This window comes from Mastacembelus armatus, chromosome 18, assembly GCF_900324485.2.
Source record: "Mastacembelus armatus chromosome 18, fMasArm1.2, whole genome shotgun sequence".
Lineage (NCBI taxonomy): Eukaryota > Metazoa > Chordata > Actinopteri > Synbranchiformes > Mastacembelidae > Mastacembelus > Mastacembelus armatus.
The window spans coordinates 18,115,113-18,128,302 of NC_046650.1; the positions used below are offsets into that span (position 1 = coordinate 18,115,113).

Sequence of the window (13,190 nt, forward strand, 5' to 3'; positions counted from 1 at the left end):
TTATTATTTGAAATATTATGTTTATTAAAACAAATGATTCCACAGTTACAAGAGACAGGCATGAAACAAATAATAAATTAAAATTTGATTTAAACTGTTTTATTTGAGATTAAATTTGGTCATTAAGGGGGTGGGACAAGAGAGAAATTGCATTTTAGGGGGTACTCCAGACATATTTGTTATTTTTAAAAACTATTTTCAAGCATTCTTTTCTCTTTTTTAGTATTTTATACGTGGATTATTTAAGATTTGATGGGTGGGACGTAAAATGTCCTCCAATTCTGCAGTGACCCATACATTGTTAATACTTCAGGACAGGTATGTCACTACTACATTACCCATAATGCTGTTGGTTACCATGTTTCCTGTAGTTGATCTTTGACTGTGTCTCAGCTCATTTCAGGACCAAACAGAGAATGAATCAGTCTCTAATAAGTAGCTGCTGATGATCCTCAATCAGGACTGAAACCTGGACTTTAGTAACACTGCAGTCATTAGTCCAGTTCCACCTGGTTCCTGACTCGTTCTTTGGGAACTGCTCCAAATGTCAGGAACAATGAAACATGTCTTCATTCACAAACCAGTTTCCATTGGTTTCTGTTAGAGAAGGATGGAACAGGGAGCTGCTGTTCCTGTCAGTCCTGCTGCTGTCTGTCCAGCTCATGTTGTGTCTGTTGTCCTCTCAGTCCAATGGGTGGAGGTGGAATCAGGGGCAGAGTCTGTCCAGCTGCCCTGCAGAGCTTTAGTTAACCTGTTTCAAGTTTCAACAGTGAAGTGGACGGACAAGAAAAACAGGAAGGTCCATCAGGAACAGGGAGGGAAGAGTCCTGAGAGAGAAACAAGTGAAGCTCTGGGTCAAAGGTCAGAGGTCTCTGTGTTTGTCTCTGGTTGTTTGTTTGTCTCTGACTGTCTTCTGTCTCCTCTGCAGATGATTGAAGAGAATTGAGGACAAAGAAGAATCAGTGGACATCAGGAACAGAAGCAGCTCCACTGATCCAACTCCTCTGATGGCTGATCAATCAGTTTGATCAGTCTTTGATTATTGATCAGATCTGACTCTGGATCAGAGAGAAAATGGAGGTGATGCAGCTGATGGGCGACAAATCATTTTGAATCAATAATCTTATTTCCTCTTCTAATCTTGATGTGATGTTCTGAACAGAAACTTGGTTAGACAGCAGGACAGGAAGTGCAGTTCTTATTGAATCCACCACCTAATGTCACATTTCTATCAGAAACAGGAGAAACCAGAAGGCTGCTGGTGTCTGTGCCTTGTTTAGGGACAACATGGTTCCCCACAGTCATTTGGGGAGTTTTCATCATTTGAGGATGGATCTTTTCAAATGGAGCTAAAATCATCTCCCTCTGTTCTCGACATCATCATTTCCAAGCCTCCCCAATGTTGTCAAGATGTTATTGATGATTTTACTGAGACGTTTTCAGTCGTCTTCACAGAGTTGGACTCTTTAGTTATTACAGCTGATTCTAATGTTCACGTGGATAAGGCCTGTGACAGAAACACCAAAGGACTTTCTGCTGTCCATGGAACCTACGGCTTTAGTTAGCACCAGAGGTCACACTCTGGACACTCTGAACACCTCCCTAAGGAGGAGTCCAGGAGGTATCCGGTACAGATGCCCGAGCCACCTCAGCTGGCTCCTCTCAGTGTGGAGGAGCAGCAGCTCTACTCCGAGCTCCTCACCCTCTCTCTAAGGTCAGCACCCAGCCACCCTGTGACAGAAGCTTATTTCAGCCACTTGTATCTGAGATTCAAAGCCAATGACCAAAGGTGAGAGGAGGAACATGGACTGACCAGTAAGTCAGTCTACCTTCTTCACCACAACAGACTGCTGCACTGATCTGTCTGTCAATCTCACGAGCCAGGATCTCTCCCCTGACCTGGAGATGGCAAGCCACCTCATTCCAGGGAACTCAGCACTGAACCAGGGACCTCAGCGCTGAACCACGGACCCCAGGGCTGATTCTCATCTCAAAAGTAAACAGACATTAAATTCTCTTGTTTTTTCTTTAACACAACACAGGAAACAACATTCCCCAAAGAACCAGGATAGTTCAGCAAATAGTCACAACAATCCTTATCAAAGAGACTCATCAAAGTGAAAATGGCGTCAACAGGCACGTTGACTCTTCTTGGTTTGTCCAGTTACAGACACATCTCAGTTTATCAGTCTCAGTCCATCACAACGTGCAGGAGAGACACGTAAAAACTCATGAAAAACATCGTCTGCTGGAAAATCCTGGATCCTTGTTTACAGCAGTGCAATCAGGAAATCAGATACAAGTCCATAGGGTGGAGGGGGGGGGGGGGGGGGCACTACTTACCCAGCATGCCCTGGGGGGTGACCCCGCCTCCTGAGGGTGAGGCAGCTCAGTGATAGTCAGATGGGAAGAAACGTGATTGGTCCATTTAACGTAACACAAACGAGTTCAAGTCAATAAAGTTCAGGTTAAAGAACAAACAGAACCAGCACCACATTTACAGTACGAAGATAATAATACTATGGCAGAACAAAGTACTACTACTAATACACAAACCCTTATTGTGTACATGTATCCATATATACTATGCTTGTATGGACACAGCACATATATATTATGAGCTGTGTCCATCATGTTCTAATTGTCTTTGTGTTTATTATCAGTGTGTCATAAATACTTGGATGAAACAATCTGAAACACACAGTACGAGTCGTGTATGTAAAGTACGTGTTCTGATAGTTCTGGTCGCAGTATTTGTATCACTTTAACAGGTAGATCTGTGGAACAAAGCTGTGCTGGTGTTTGTGCTCTGTTCTCTAAACATAAAACCATTTCAAGCAGCAGGTAGAAACATGAGAAGAGCTGTTAGACGTCAAACTGTGGATGAACAATAAATTCACTATATGTCAATATAACCAGTGATTACTGACCATCAGACACTTATTTTGAAAGAAAATATTAAACATGGTTCTGATGTTTCTTTGGTTTACCATGAAACCCTGCAACGCCCTGTTACTGGTCAGCAACCACTGGAAAATGTCTCAAACCAGATCAGTCACCAATAAACCAAGTCCATGAACAGAGTCAGAGGAAAACTGCCTGATATTTTTGTGGAGCCAAAGACAAACAGCAACACAACTGGACATAAACGGGTAAAACACAAAGTGACCACAAACCAAAACCTTCCACCAGATGTTGACTGAACATCTGTAAACCCCACGCTGAACACGTGACACATGACTGCTTTCCCGCCTGTTCGTGATCGATAACACTGATTGATCCTGCACTCAGGTCTGACAAAGAAACAAACACACCTGACAGATAGTCACCTTTTCCCGCCATGACGCTTCTTTTCAAAGATGGCGGAAGTGGTTCGGGAACGTCACGTCCACCGGCCAATGGAAGGAGAGCCCTGACACACGTCGTTACGTTCCGAGGACGTGAGTGCGTCATGTCCGTAGAAGAAAATGTTTGAGAAAACCAGGAGAAAATAAACGAACATAAACACAGAAAAGACATAAATAACGTGTGTTGGATGTTTTCTAAAAAACAAAAAATTACTTTCATCAATAAAATTACAACAAAACATCATTTCATTGTTTTAGTGACGTCAAACTATAAGCAGATGTTTTGTTTTGAATTTGTCCACAGGAAGTGACGTCACCCACAATAAGCCTTCAAGAATTCCACAACACACCTCGCACTGCACTTTAACTCCAGGACGTTACTCTGTAAATGAATTTATAAAAACGAGGTTTGTTTCCCTTATTTCTAAGACCAGACTTATTTTGCATGGTGAAGACCTTATTGCAGCAGATTTGGTTCTGGGTGAGTTACAGTGTAATTTAAGTGGAGCAGTGTGAGTTTTCATATGAGCTACTACATTCTCCATATGTCTCTTCATCTGTTCAGAAACTATAAATGAAGCAATAACAGTTACCTCACAAGGCAAAAACTGAAGAGATATAAAACATAATGCAGCCAGCAGGGGGCAGCACAGACGCTTCAGTTATTTTGTCCCCAACAGCAGACTGAGATAAAATTCCCCGTGAGTCATTACTGAGCTAGTCACAACCTGTTCCACTGTCCTCTGGATCTGATTTAGAGACTGGAAATGATTTCCAGTTACTGAGAGACTCAGACTGAGAGAAGGATGAATGCAGGCAGATCCAGAGAAGAAAAGCTGCTCCAGAGTGTGTGAGAGCTGAGACTGGGGCGATGGCTGAACATTTCCTAAACAGCTGAACATTGAAGACTCTGCTAGAGTTCCTTCTTTCCCTCCCAAACAGTGTTACAGTGACACTACGAGGGTCTGGAGAACGTCACTGTTCCCAGGTCCATGATCCATATTGGACTAGTATCAGTGTGACTCCATACAGTGGAAACTGGTCGGTTACATGAGGAAAGTCCAGGTGTGGAAGTTCACTTCCTGTTTGACTAATGTGTTGTAGTGACTCACCTGCTGTTGCCTGGTAACCAGTCAGGTGACTGTGATGTGATTTGTTTAAGACTGGCTCAGCAGCATCCAGGTAACACCAGAAGCTGGAGTCCAGCTCTGAGTCCAGCTCTGAGTCCAGCTCTGAGTCCAGCTCTGAGTCCAGCTCTGAGTCCAGCTCTGAGTCCAGCTCTGAGTCCAGCTCTGAGCTCCACTGCAGCCACTGACACAACCTGCTGACTGTGGACTGGGAACAGGTGAAGCTGTGAGGGACCTCACCACATCATCATGTTTGTTCCCAGAGGCAGCTGCTGCTCCTGACTCCAGGGGACTTTGGACTCAGGTTGGTCTGAAACAGCAGATGGCAGCAGAGACTCAGTCAGGACCACAGTTCAGCTGATGAGCAGAGCTGCAGGTCTATAGACCAGGGTCCAAACCCCTGATAAAGACCTGAGGCTGAGACTTGTACAGTTGACTGATGTTTCTCTGTCCTGAGTTCTCCTAGAAACAGGAAGTTGCAGTCTGGGATGAGGGTGTAAACAAAAACTATGAAACTCAGAGACTCAGGCAGAAAATAATATAATAACTGGAAATAAACAGAACAACAGCAACAAAAGTCCTGAGACCTGAAATCAGGATCATATTATTTATTCCATTTATGTGACTCTGGGTGTGATGACAGCTGCCAACCACTAGGGGCCAGAAACACTGTAGAGGTGAGCCTGTTTCTGTTTATAGGAGTTGTGTTGTTGGAGGGGAGAACAGGTGAGGCAGCAAACTCTCCTTTACCTGGAGTTGGGTCTTGAATTCAGTCTGCAGCTGTTCTTTGTTGGAACAGGGGCAGCAGCAGACACATCCAGCTCAGCGACTGAGGTTGGAGCTAAAGAGCAGACCATCACTGCTGAGACTGGAGACTCTTGATGTTTGCCTTTTATTTCCTGTCCCAGTGAGCGCTGCTGAACGTCAGCACTGTTGTTGTTTGTCTCCTCTTCTTCTACATGCAGCCCCCCATAGACCTGGTCTGTATGTGGGTGTAGTCCCCAGGGGGGCGCCCAGTCCTGGACAGGTCAGTCCCCCAGTTTGCTGCAGTCAGCAGACTCTCAGTTTGATGCAGACTGAGACATACAAGGTGATTTATGTCAAACTGCAGCCCAACACAACCACCATGAGGACTCACTGCAGTACCTGACACCTTCATGGTCCCTAAGGTCAGGGCAGGACTGTGGTACCATCATACCTATGATGTTGGGACCATAAGGATCCATTTGTCAGACAGTCGTATCAGCACCACATCAGTTACTGTCGTCAGCATCAAGGTTGGCAGCTCACTGACCACAGAAAACTGAGTTTACCAACACAAACATGAAGAAGCTTCAGTTCATTGGCAGGAAATGATCCACCAGCCAAACAGTTTCCTCTGTGGCAACAACATGAACTAAACAATATATAATAAGTGGAATAACAACTGATGATATAAAGTGAAGGAGGCGCCTGCTCCTGCTGCTGCTGCTGCTATAAACCAACCCCATCAAGAACTACAGGCCACCGTCGTCAGCTACAGAAGAAGGAAGTGGGATTAACTGCTGAGACCAGACTCAGGCTGGTCTCATAGCATCAGTGGGGCCATGGACCAAACGTCTCTGCAGCTGCTGCTCTGTAAGTACAGTCTGTTGGTCTGAATGATCCAGCTTCTGTTTTAGAGCAGCTCAGTAGGACTGTAGTCAGATACTAATGAAAGGCCAGGACCGAACCGAGGGAGGTTTAAGATCAGGCAGCTGAAAGAAAATACACAGCCACTTTAGTTTGGAGGGAAATACAACAAACAGCCAGAAAAACCCTCATCAGTCCATGAAATATTGATCAGTGAGAAGCTGAGACTTCACCTGGAACATAGACTTTGATCCAAATCAATAGATCAATATGGTTCAGATCATTGATGATCAATATCAACAAATAATCTGTTAAACTAACACTGATCTGTGAGAAAGAACTAAAGGACTGTTGGATGTTGGTGTCAGTCAGACCTTAGACTGGATCAGGTTTTATCGATTACTGTTTTTAGTTCATTGATCCACTGAGGTGGTTTTTGAAAACCAGCAGGAAAATTGAACAAAACATCATTTGAAGAAATTTCTTTGACTCATTAACTTAATGCAGAAAGATTCTTTTAGTTCCAGGCAACAATAATCTGTTCTCACCATGATTATTATCTTTATTATTCTTAGACTATCATCATTCATAGAAACAGTTTGGAGAATCAACTGAACTGATTAAAAACTCACATCTAAAAATGATGGATGATCTTTGTCTTGTTGTTGTTGTTGTTCATAATAAATGACAGTAAATATCTGGTGTGTGATTGTTAAAGTTGTGTCTCTGCTCCATGTTAAACCTCACACTGACCTGACTCTTATTTCTCTGCAGCTTTGCTGTCAGTGCTGAGCTGCACAACAGACCAAGGTCAGTGAGCTTCTCTGATCATCTGACTTTACACATGGAGGTCTGACAGCTGGTCCTGATAGTCTGTCAGAGCCCTGATCCTGGTCTGACCCTGGTCTGGAAAACCTGTTGGAAGTTCACTTCCTGTTGTACTATAGTTCAACTCTTTGTATTGTAGTGACTCACCTGCTGTTGCCTGGTAACCAGTCAGGTGACTGTGATGTGATTTGTTTAAGACCAGCTCAGCAGCATCCAGGTAACATCAGGTGAGTTTCAACAGGATCTACCAGAGTTTCTGGTCCAAACCCATCAGCTTCAACATGTTCCCACAGGAAGGACTTAGTGGAGCTGCTGTTTGTGTTGCTGTGTGTGTGTCTGTGTGTTTATTGAGCTACACAACATGACCCATGTCTCTACTGTGGGCCCTCTGCTCACAGCCTGTTGGACACTACATGTTGTTGAACTGACTCACAACAACGTCACAGTCACAACCCACTTTATTGTACAACCAGTGTGTGTGTCTCTCCTGATGAAAACAAAGGACACACATACAGAGAAATGTGTAACACACAATCAGATAATAACAACAATATGAATACTGGTCTCTAACACAAACACACCTGCTCAGTTCAAGACCCCACGGGACCCACTGTGACTGTCACTACTCTATACTAGTGTCCAAGGGTCTGTGTCAGGAGCTTCCTCTGCTGCTACTTCACAATAAAAGTCTCCAACCAGCTGCAGACTTTTACTGTGAAGCAGCTACAGAACTGAGCTGTCAGAGCTTTGATGGAGGAAACAACAGCTGGAGTCCACAACCATAAACTACATTTTCACCTCGATTCAACACAGAGGAACCAAACAAACAGGTGGCAATTCAAGGGGTTGCATGACAGGAAGAGCTGGTGGAGCAGAAACACTGATTTATGTTCAGTCCTGGGGAGAGACTGGTTTGTCACACACTGACTGTCCAGTGGTTTGACTCTAAGGGACATGTTCATAAGACAAGTTAGGATCAGAAAACCTTCATCTGTCCCACCGTGGGAAAACTGCATTGTAGTAACAGCAAAGTACAAGTACACAGCAGGTGCCAAAAATACTAAGTGGAATAAAATGATAAAGCTACAAAAACATACAGTCCATTGTCCATTTAGGATTCACAGCAGATGTTGGACAGATGTTCTCCATCAACAGGCTGCTGGACTGAATCCTGCTCTTGGGATCTTTGACATTGATGTTTTCTATAGAATCAGCAACAAGAAGAACAGACCCAGGGTCAGTCCAACACGTCCATGACTGTCTCCTCCATTGTTAGTGTGACCTGCAGGAGAGAACAGGTGTGAGGTGTCAGGTAGGTGATGACTGAAGAACAGAACAAACTCCTGTCAGACATTATCTCCTGCACTTTGACCACATCACTCATCCAGCTGTTTTCTACAAAGTCTCATCAACAACATCTGGAGAAAACACAAACATCTGGTCTCACATCAACAACCAGGAAGCAGCTTCAGCTCTGCTGCTCAGACAAACACACACTCACCTGCTGAGACTCTCAGGTGGACGATGCTGTTGAGTTTAAGTGGATCTGTTTGACCCTGGGCAACACGACACTCGTATGTCCCAGTGTCATTAAACGTCACATTCTTCAGAGTCACAGACACGTCTCCATCCTTCATCTGTGAGTCCTTCAGCTCCACCCGCTCCTTAAAAGATGGATGTTGTTTTACTGGATCAAACCTCCCGTTCCGATACACAAAAACATATTTTGGATCCAGATCAGGTCTGGTCCACTGTAGACCTGAGATCTCTGAGTTGTTAACTTCACATGTCAGAGTGACGTTCTGTCCAGGTTCAGCTGTGATGGTTCTCAGACCTGAAGAACAGAGGAACAGACAGAGAGCAGCCTAAATCCAAAGAAATGTGTTTACAGCCTGAGCAAAGATGATGAAGTTATTACTGATGTGTTCCTCCAAAGTGGGACTGTGGTTGGACAGGAAGGATTCAGATCCTCCATCAGGCTAAAATCCAAAACCCTGTTCAGAGCTCTGATAGATCCAAAGTCAGACTGACAAACATCTTCAAATGTTGAACTCCATCTGATTTTCCAGTGGACTCAGTTTAAATGGAGCCTGATCTCTGCAGTGACACTGGGCTCAGACTGGAGACGTATGAAAATCAGATCTTTGTTTAGCTGATGAGACTCGACCTCGTCCTGGGCTGAGCTGGACACAATCAGACGCTGGAGCTCTGAGGTCTCATAGTGTCAGACGTTATTGTGTCAACCAGTGATTTTCATTAGACACATTCATTTGTTGCAGGGAACATGTTTGTTCCTGCAACAAACCTGAGGCGGACTGGTTTCTGTGAGTCCTGCAGGTGTGTCACTGTGACAGGAAGTCAGGTGGAGTCAGGTAGAGTCTATAAATTCAGCTGCTGTCTGTGACCGGACTACATTCCTAATTTACAGAAGAGCAGAAGTGGAAACAGAAGCTGCTTTTTTCCTTCCACCAACAAAACAAACAGGAGCTGGACTTAAAATATTTTTTTCTGTTTGTATTTTAAAAACAACATGTGGATTATTAGTTTTGACATTTGATCAAATATCTGCTCTCAGCAGGACAAACCAGAACATGGATCTTTTCTTTTCTTTCGTTCTCACGCTGAGGAACAACAGATTTCCAGGTTTGTTGTATTTAATCTAACAAGTGTGTTTCTATCACACATGTCCTGTCTGATGACAGGGACATACTGGACCAGAGGGGGGTCCACAGGTTTGGGGTTCCTGCTTTCTGTTGCTGCTTGTCTATGGTTCCTGACAGAGGACTGTGTCAGACCATGACGGTTTCAAAAAGCCTCTATAGGAGTCTGGTGTTCTGAGCTGCCAGTGTAGCCCCATGTTTGGTTCTGTTGGACGTAGAGATGAAAGTCCAGACCTACTGGGTCACTGATGGGCCTTATCTGGGCTTAGTCTGGGTCAGTTTGTTAAGGCTGGTTGTGGAACTGGAGCAGCTGGTTTGGTCTCCTTTGGCCATAAATAAGAAAACCAGACCTGATGTCAGTCAGTGCTGGACTGTCTAAGGTGTCAAAGCATTTGGCTGTTTGTCTGTGGGACGTCCTGCTGTCGCAGAAACGATAAAACAATCGGCTGCGTCATCATCGAAGGCGAGTGTCGCAGCAACAACAGCTCAGAGTCCACAACAACAATAACAACGTTTCAATGAACTGACTCAGTCTTCAGTTGAAAACCAGTCCAGAAACAGGACTCACCTTCAGTCACACAGACCAGGAAACAAAGACTCAGCAGTGACGCAGGTTTGTTATCGAACATTTTCTCTTCTGGCGTCGGTTCCTGTTGAAGGACAGTTACGGTACTTTGAGTTATTTCCAAGGATGCTGGTATTTACTGAGCTTTACTGTAAACAAACCTAAATATAATATTTAAAGCTGGATTTCACCTGTTTCCAACAAACTGTGGAGCAGTAACGCTGAACCACCTCCACCCGGAAGAAGCGTCAAACAGAGAATTGACAGGAAGTCCAGGGTCCATCATGAGATGTGTCCTCACAGATGCCAGAATGAATCCTTGTTGTTCCTGCAGTGTTTTCCTGCTGAGAGCTCTGTGTTTATAGGGAGGGAATATTAAAATCTGATCTTTGGCCTCGATACAGAATCTTCTCTTCAACCTTTTCACCACGTGACGTCAGAGACATGTGACACACATCAAACACACAGACATAACTTATACACATATGTAGTATTGATGTAGTATTAGCAGTATTTCTTGAGTTATGTGTATTGTATATAGTATTGATGTAGTATTAGTAGTATTTATTGAGTTATGTGTATTGTATATAGTATTGATGTAGTATTAGTAGTATTTATTGAGTTATGTGTATTGTATATAGTATTGATGTAGTATTAGCAGTATTTCTTGAGTATGTGTATTGTATATAGTATTGATGTAGTATTAGCAGTATTAGCAGCAGGCTGCTGGTGTCTGTGCCTTGTTTAGGGACAACATGGTTCCCCACAGTCATTTGGGGAGTTTTCATCATTTGAGGATGGATCTTTTCAAATGGAGCTAAAATCATCTCCCTCTGTTCTCGACATCATCATTTCCAAGCCTCCCCAATGTTGTCAAGATGTTACTGATTTTACTGAGACGTTTTCAGTCATCTTCACAGAGTTGGACTCTTTAGTTATTACAGCTGATTCTAATGTTCACGTGGATAAGGCCTGTGACAGAAACACCAAAGAACTTTCTGCTGTCCATGGAACCTACGGCCTTAGTCAGCACGTTAGTGAGCCGACCCAGACCAGAGGTCACACTCTGGACACTCTGAACACCTCCCTAGGGAGGAGTCCAGGAGGTTGGAGACTACTTACCCAGCATGCCCTGGGGGGTGACCCCGCCTCCTGAGGGTAAGGCAGCTCAGTGATAGTCAGATGAGAAGAAACGTGATTGGTCCATTTAACGTAACACAAACGAGTTCAAGTCGACAAAGTTCAGGTTAAAGAACAAACAGAACCAGCACCACATTTACAGCACGAAGATAATAATACTATGGCAGAACAAAGTACTACTACTAATACACAAACCCTTATTGTGTACATGTATCCATATATACTATGCTTGTATGGACACAGCACATATATATTATGAGCTGTGTCCATCATGTTCTAATTGTCTTTGTGTTTATTATCAGTGTGTCATAAATACTTGGATGAAACAATCTGAAACACACAGTACGAGTCGTGTATGTAAAGTACGTGTTCTGATAGTTCTGGTCGCAGTATTTGTATCACTTTAACAGGTAGATCTGTGGAACAAAGCTGTGCTGGTGTTTGTGCTCTGTTCTCTAAACATAAAACCATTTCAAGCAGCAGGTAGAAACATGAGAAGAGCTGTTAGACGTCAAACTGTGGATGAACAATAAATTCACTATATGTCAATATAACCAGTGATTACTGACCATCAGACACTTATTTTGAAAGAAAATATTAAATGTGGTTCTGATGTTTCTTTGGTTTACCATGAAACCCTGCAACGCCCTGTTACTGGTCAGCAACCACTGGAAAATGTCTCAAACCAGATCAGTCACCAATAAACCAAGTCCATGAACAGAGTCAGAGGAAAACTGCTTCTTAAAAGAAAAGACCATCATAAACCAGCAGCATATACTGAAAAGTCAAACCTCAGGATTCCAAAATACCTGTTTATGAGAATCTGGGACCTGGTTGAGGGCAGAGCTGTGGGACTAAGAAACTGGGCCAATGTGACACAGATCTATGGTGTACTGGGAAACGGGTCTGCACTGGTTTTGAAATGAATGAATTCAGAACAAACAGGAAAACTAAACTTCTGAAAACAATATTTTTGTGGAGCCAAAGACAAACAGCAAAACAACTGGACATAAACGGGTAAAACACAAAGTGACCACAAACCAAAACCTTCCACCAGATGTTGACTGAACATCTGTAAACCCCACGCTGAACACGTGACACGTGACTGTTTTCCCGCCTGTTCCTGATCGATAACACTGATTGATCCTGCACTCAGGTCTGACAAAGAAACAAACACACCTGACAGATAGTCACCTTTTCCCGCCATGACGCTTCTTTTCAAAGATGGCGGAAGTGGTTCGGGAACGTCACGTCCACCGGCCAATGGAAGGAGAGCCCTGACACACGTCGTTACGTTCCGAGGACGTGAGTGCGTCATGTCCGTAGAAGAAAATGTTTGAGAAAACTGGAGAAAATAAACGAACATAAACACAGAAAAGACAAATAAATAACGTGTGTTGGATGTTTTCTAAAAAACAAAAAATTACTTTCATCAATAAAATTACAACAAAACATCATTTCATTGTTTTAGTGACGTCAAACTATAAGCAGATGTTTTGTTTTGAATTTGTCAACAGGAAGTGACGTCATCCACAATAAGCCTTCCAGAATTACACAACACACCTCGCACTGCACTTTAACTCAGGACGTTACTCTGTAAATGAATTTATAAAAACGAGGTTTGTTTCCCTTATTTCTAAGACCAGACTTATTTTGCATGGTGAAGACCTTATTGCAGCAGATTTGGTTCTGGGTGAGTTACAGTGTAATTTAATTGGAGCAGTGTGAGTTTTCATATGAGCTACTACATTCTCCATATGTCTCTTCATCTGTTCAGAAACTATAAATGAAGCAATAACAGTTACCTCACAAGGCAAAAACTAAAGAGATATAAAACACAATGCAGCCAGCAGGGGGCAGCACAGTCCACACCGGATGCATTTCAAGCAGAAAAAATAATTTTAATAAAGGC

The 13,190-nt window shown here is 43.3% G+C and overlaps 1 protein-coding gene across 1 annotated transcript; it reads right to left on the reverse strand.

Moving 5' to 3' along the window:
• Nucleotides 1–7,895: 7,895 nt before the first annotated feature.
• LOC113141447 (myelin-oligodendrocyte glycoprotein-like) lies at nucleotides 7,896–10,591 on the reverse strand. Its single transcript, XM_026325867.2, has 4 exons — nucleotides 10,330–10,591; nucleotides 10,142–10,223; nucleotides 8,415–8,747; nucleotides 7,896–8,195 (listed from the first exon to the last, which is right to left on the reverse strand). Exons 2-4 carry the CDS (start codon nucleotides 10,200–10,202, stop codon nucleotides 8,116–8,118), a joined length of 474 nt encoding a protein of 157 aa, XP_026181652.1. The 5' UTR covers nucleotides 10,203–10,223; nucleotides 10,330–10,591; the 3' UTR covers nucleotides 7,896–8,115.
• Between the last annotated feature and the right edge of the window lie 2,599 nt (nucleotides 10,592–13,190).

What these genes read in the sequence shown, in the direction of transcription:
- LOC113141447 (XM_026325867.2), bottom strand. Translation starts at nt 10,202, where the DNA reads ATGTTCGATAACAAACCTGCGTCACTGCTGAGTCTTTGTTTCCTGGTC. An exon ending in CCTGGTCTGTGTGACTGAAG is followed by an intron (nt 8,748 to 10,141) that starts GTGAGTCCTGTT and finishes TCTGTTCTTCAG; the next exon opens with GTCTGAGAACCATCACAGCT. An exon ending in CCACCTGAGAGTCTCAGCAG is followed by an intron (nt 8,196 to 8,414) that starts GTGAGTGTGTGT and finishes TCTCTCCTGCAG; the next exon opens with GTCACACTAACAATGGAGGA.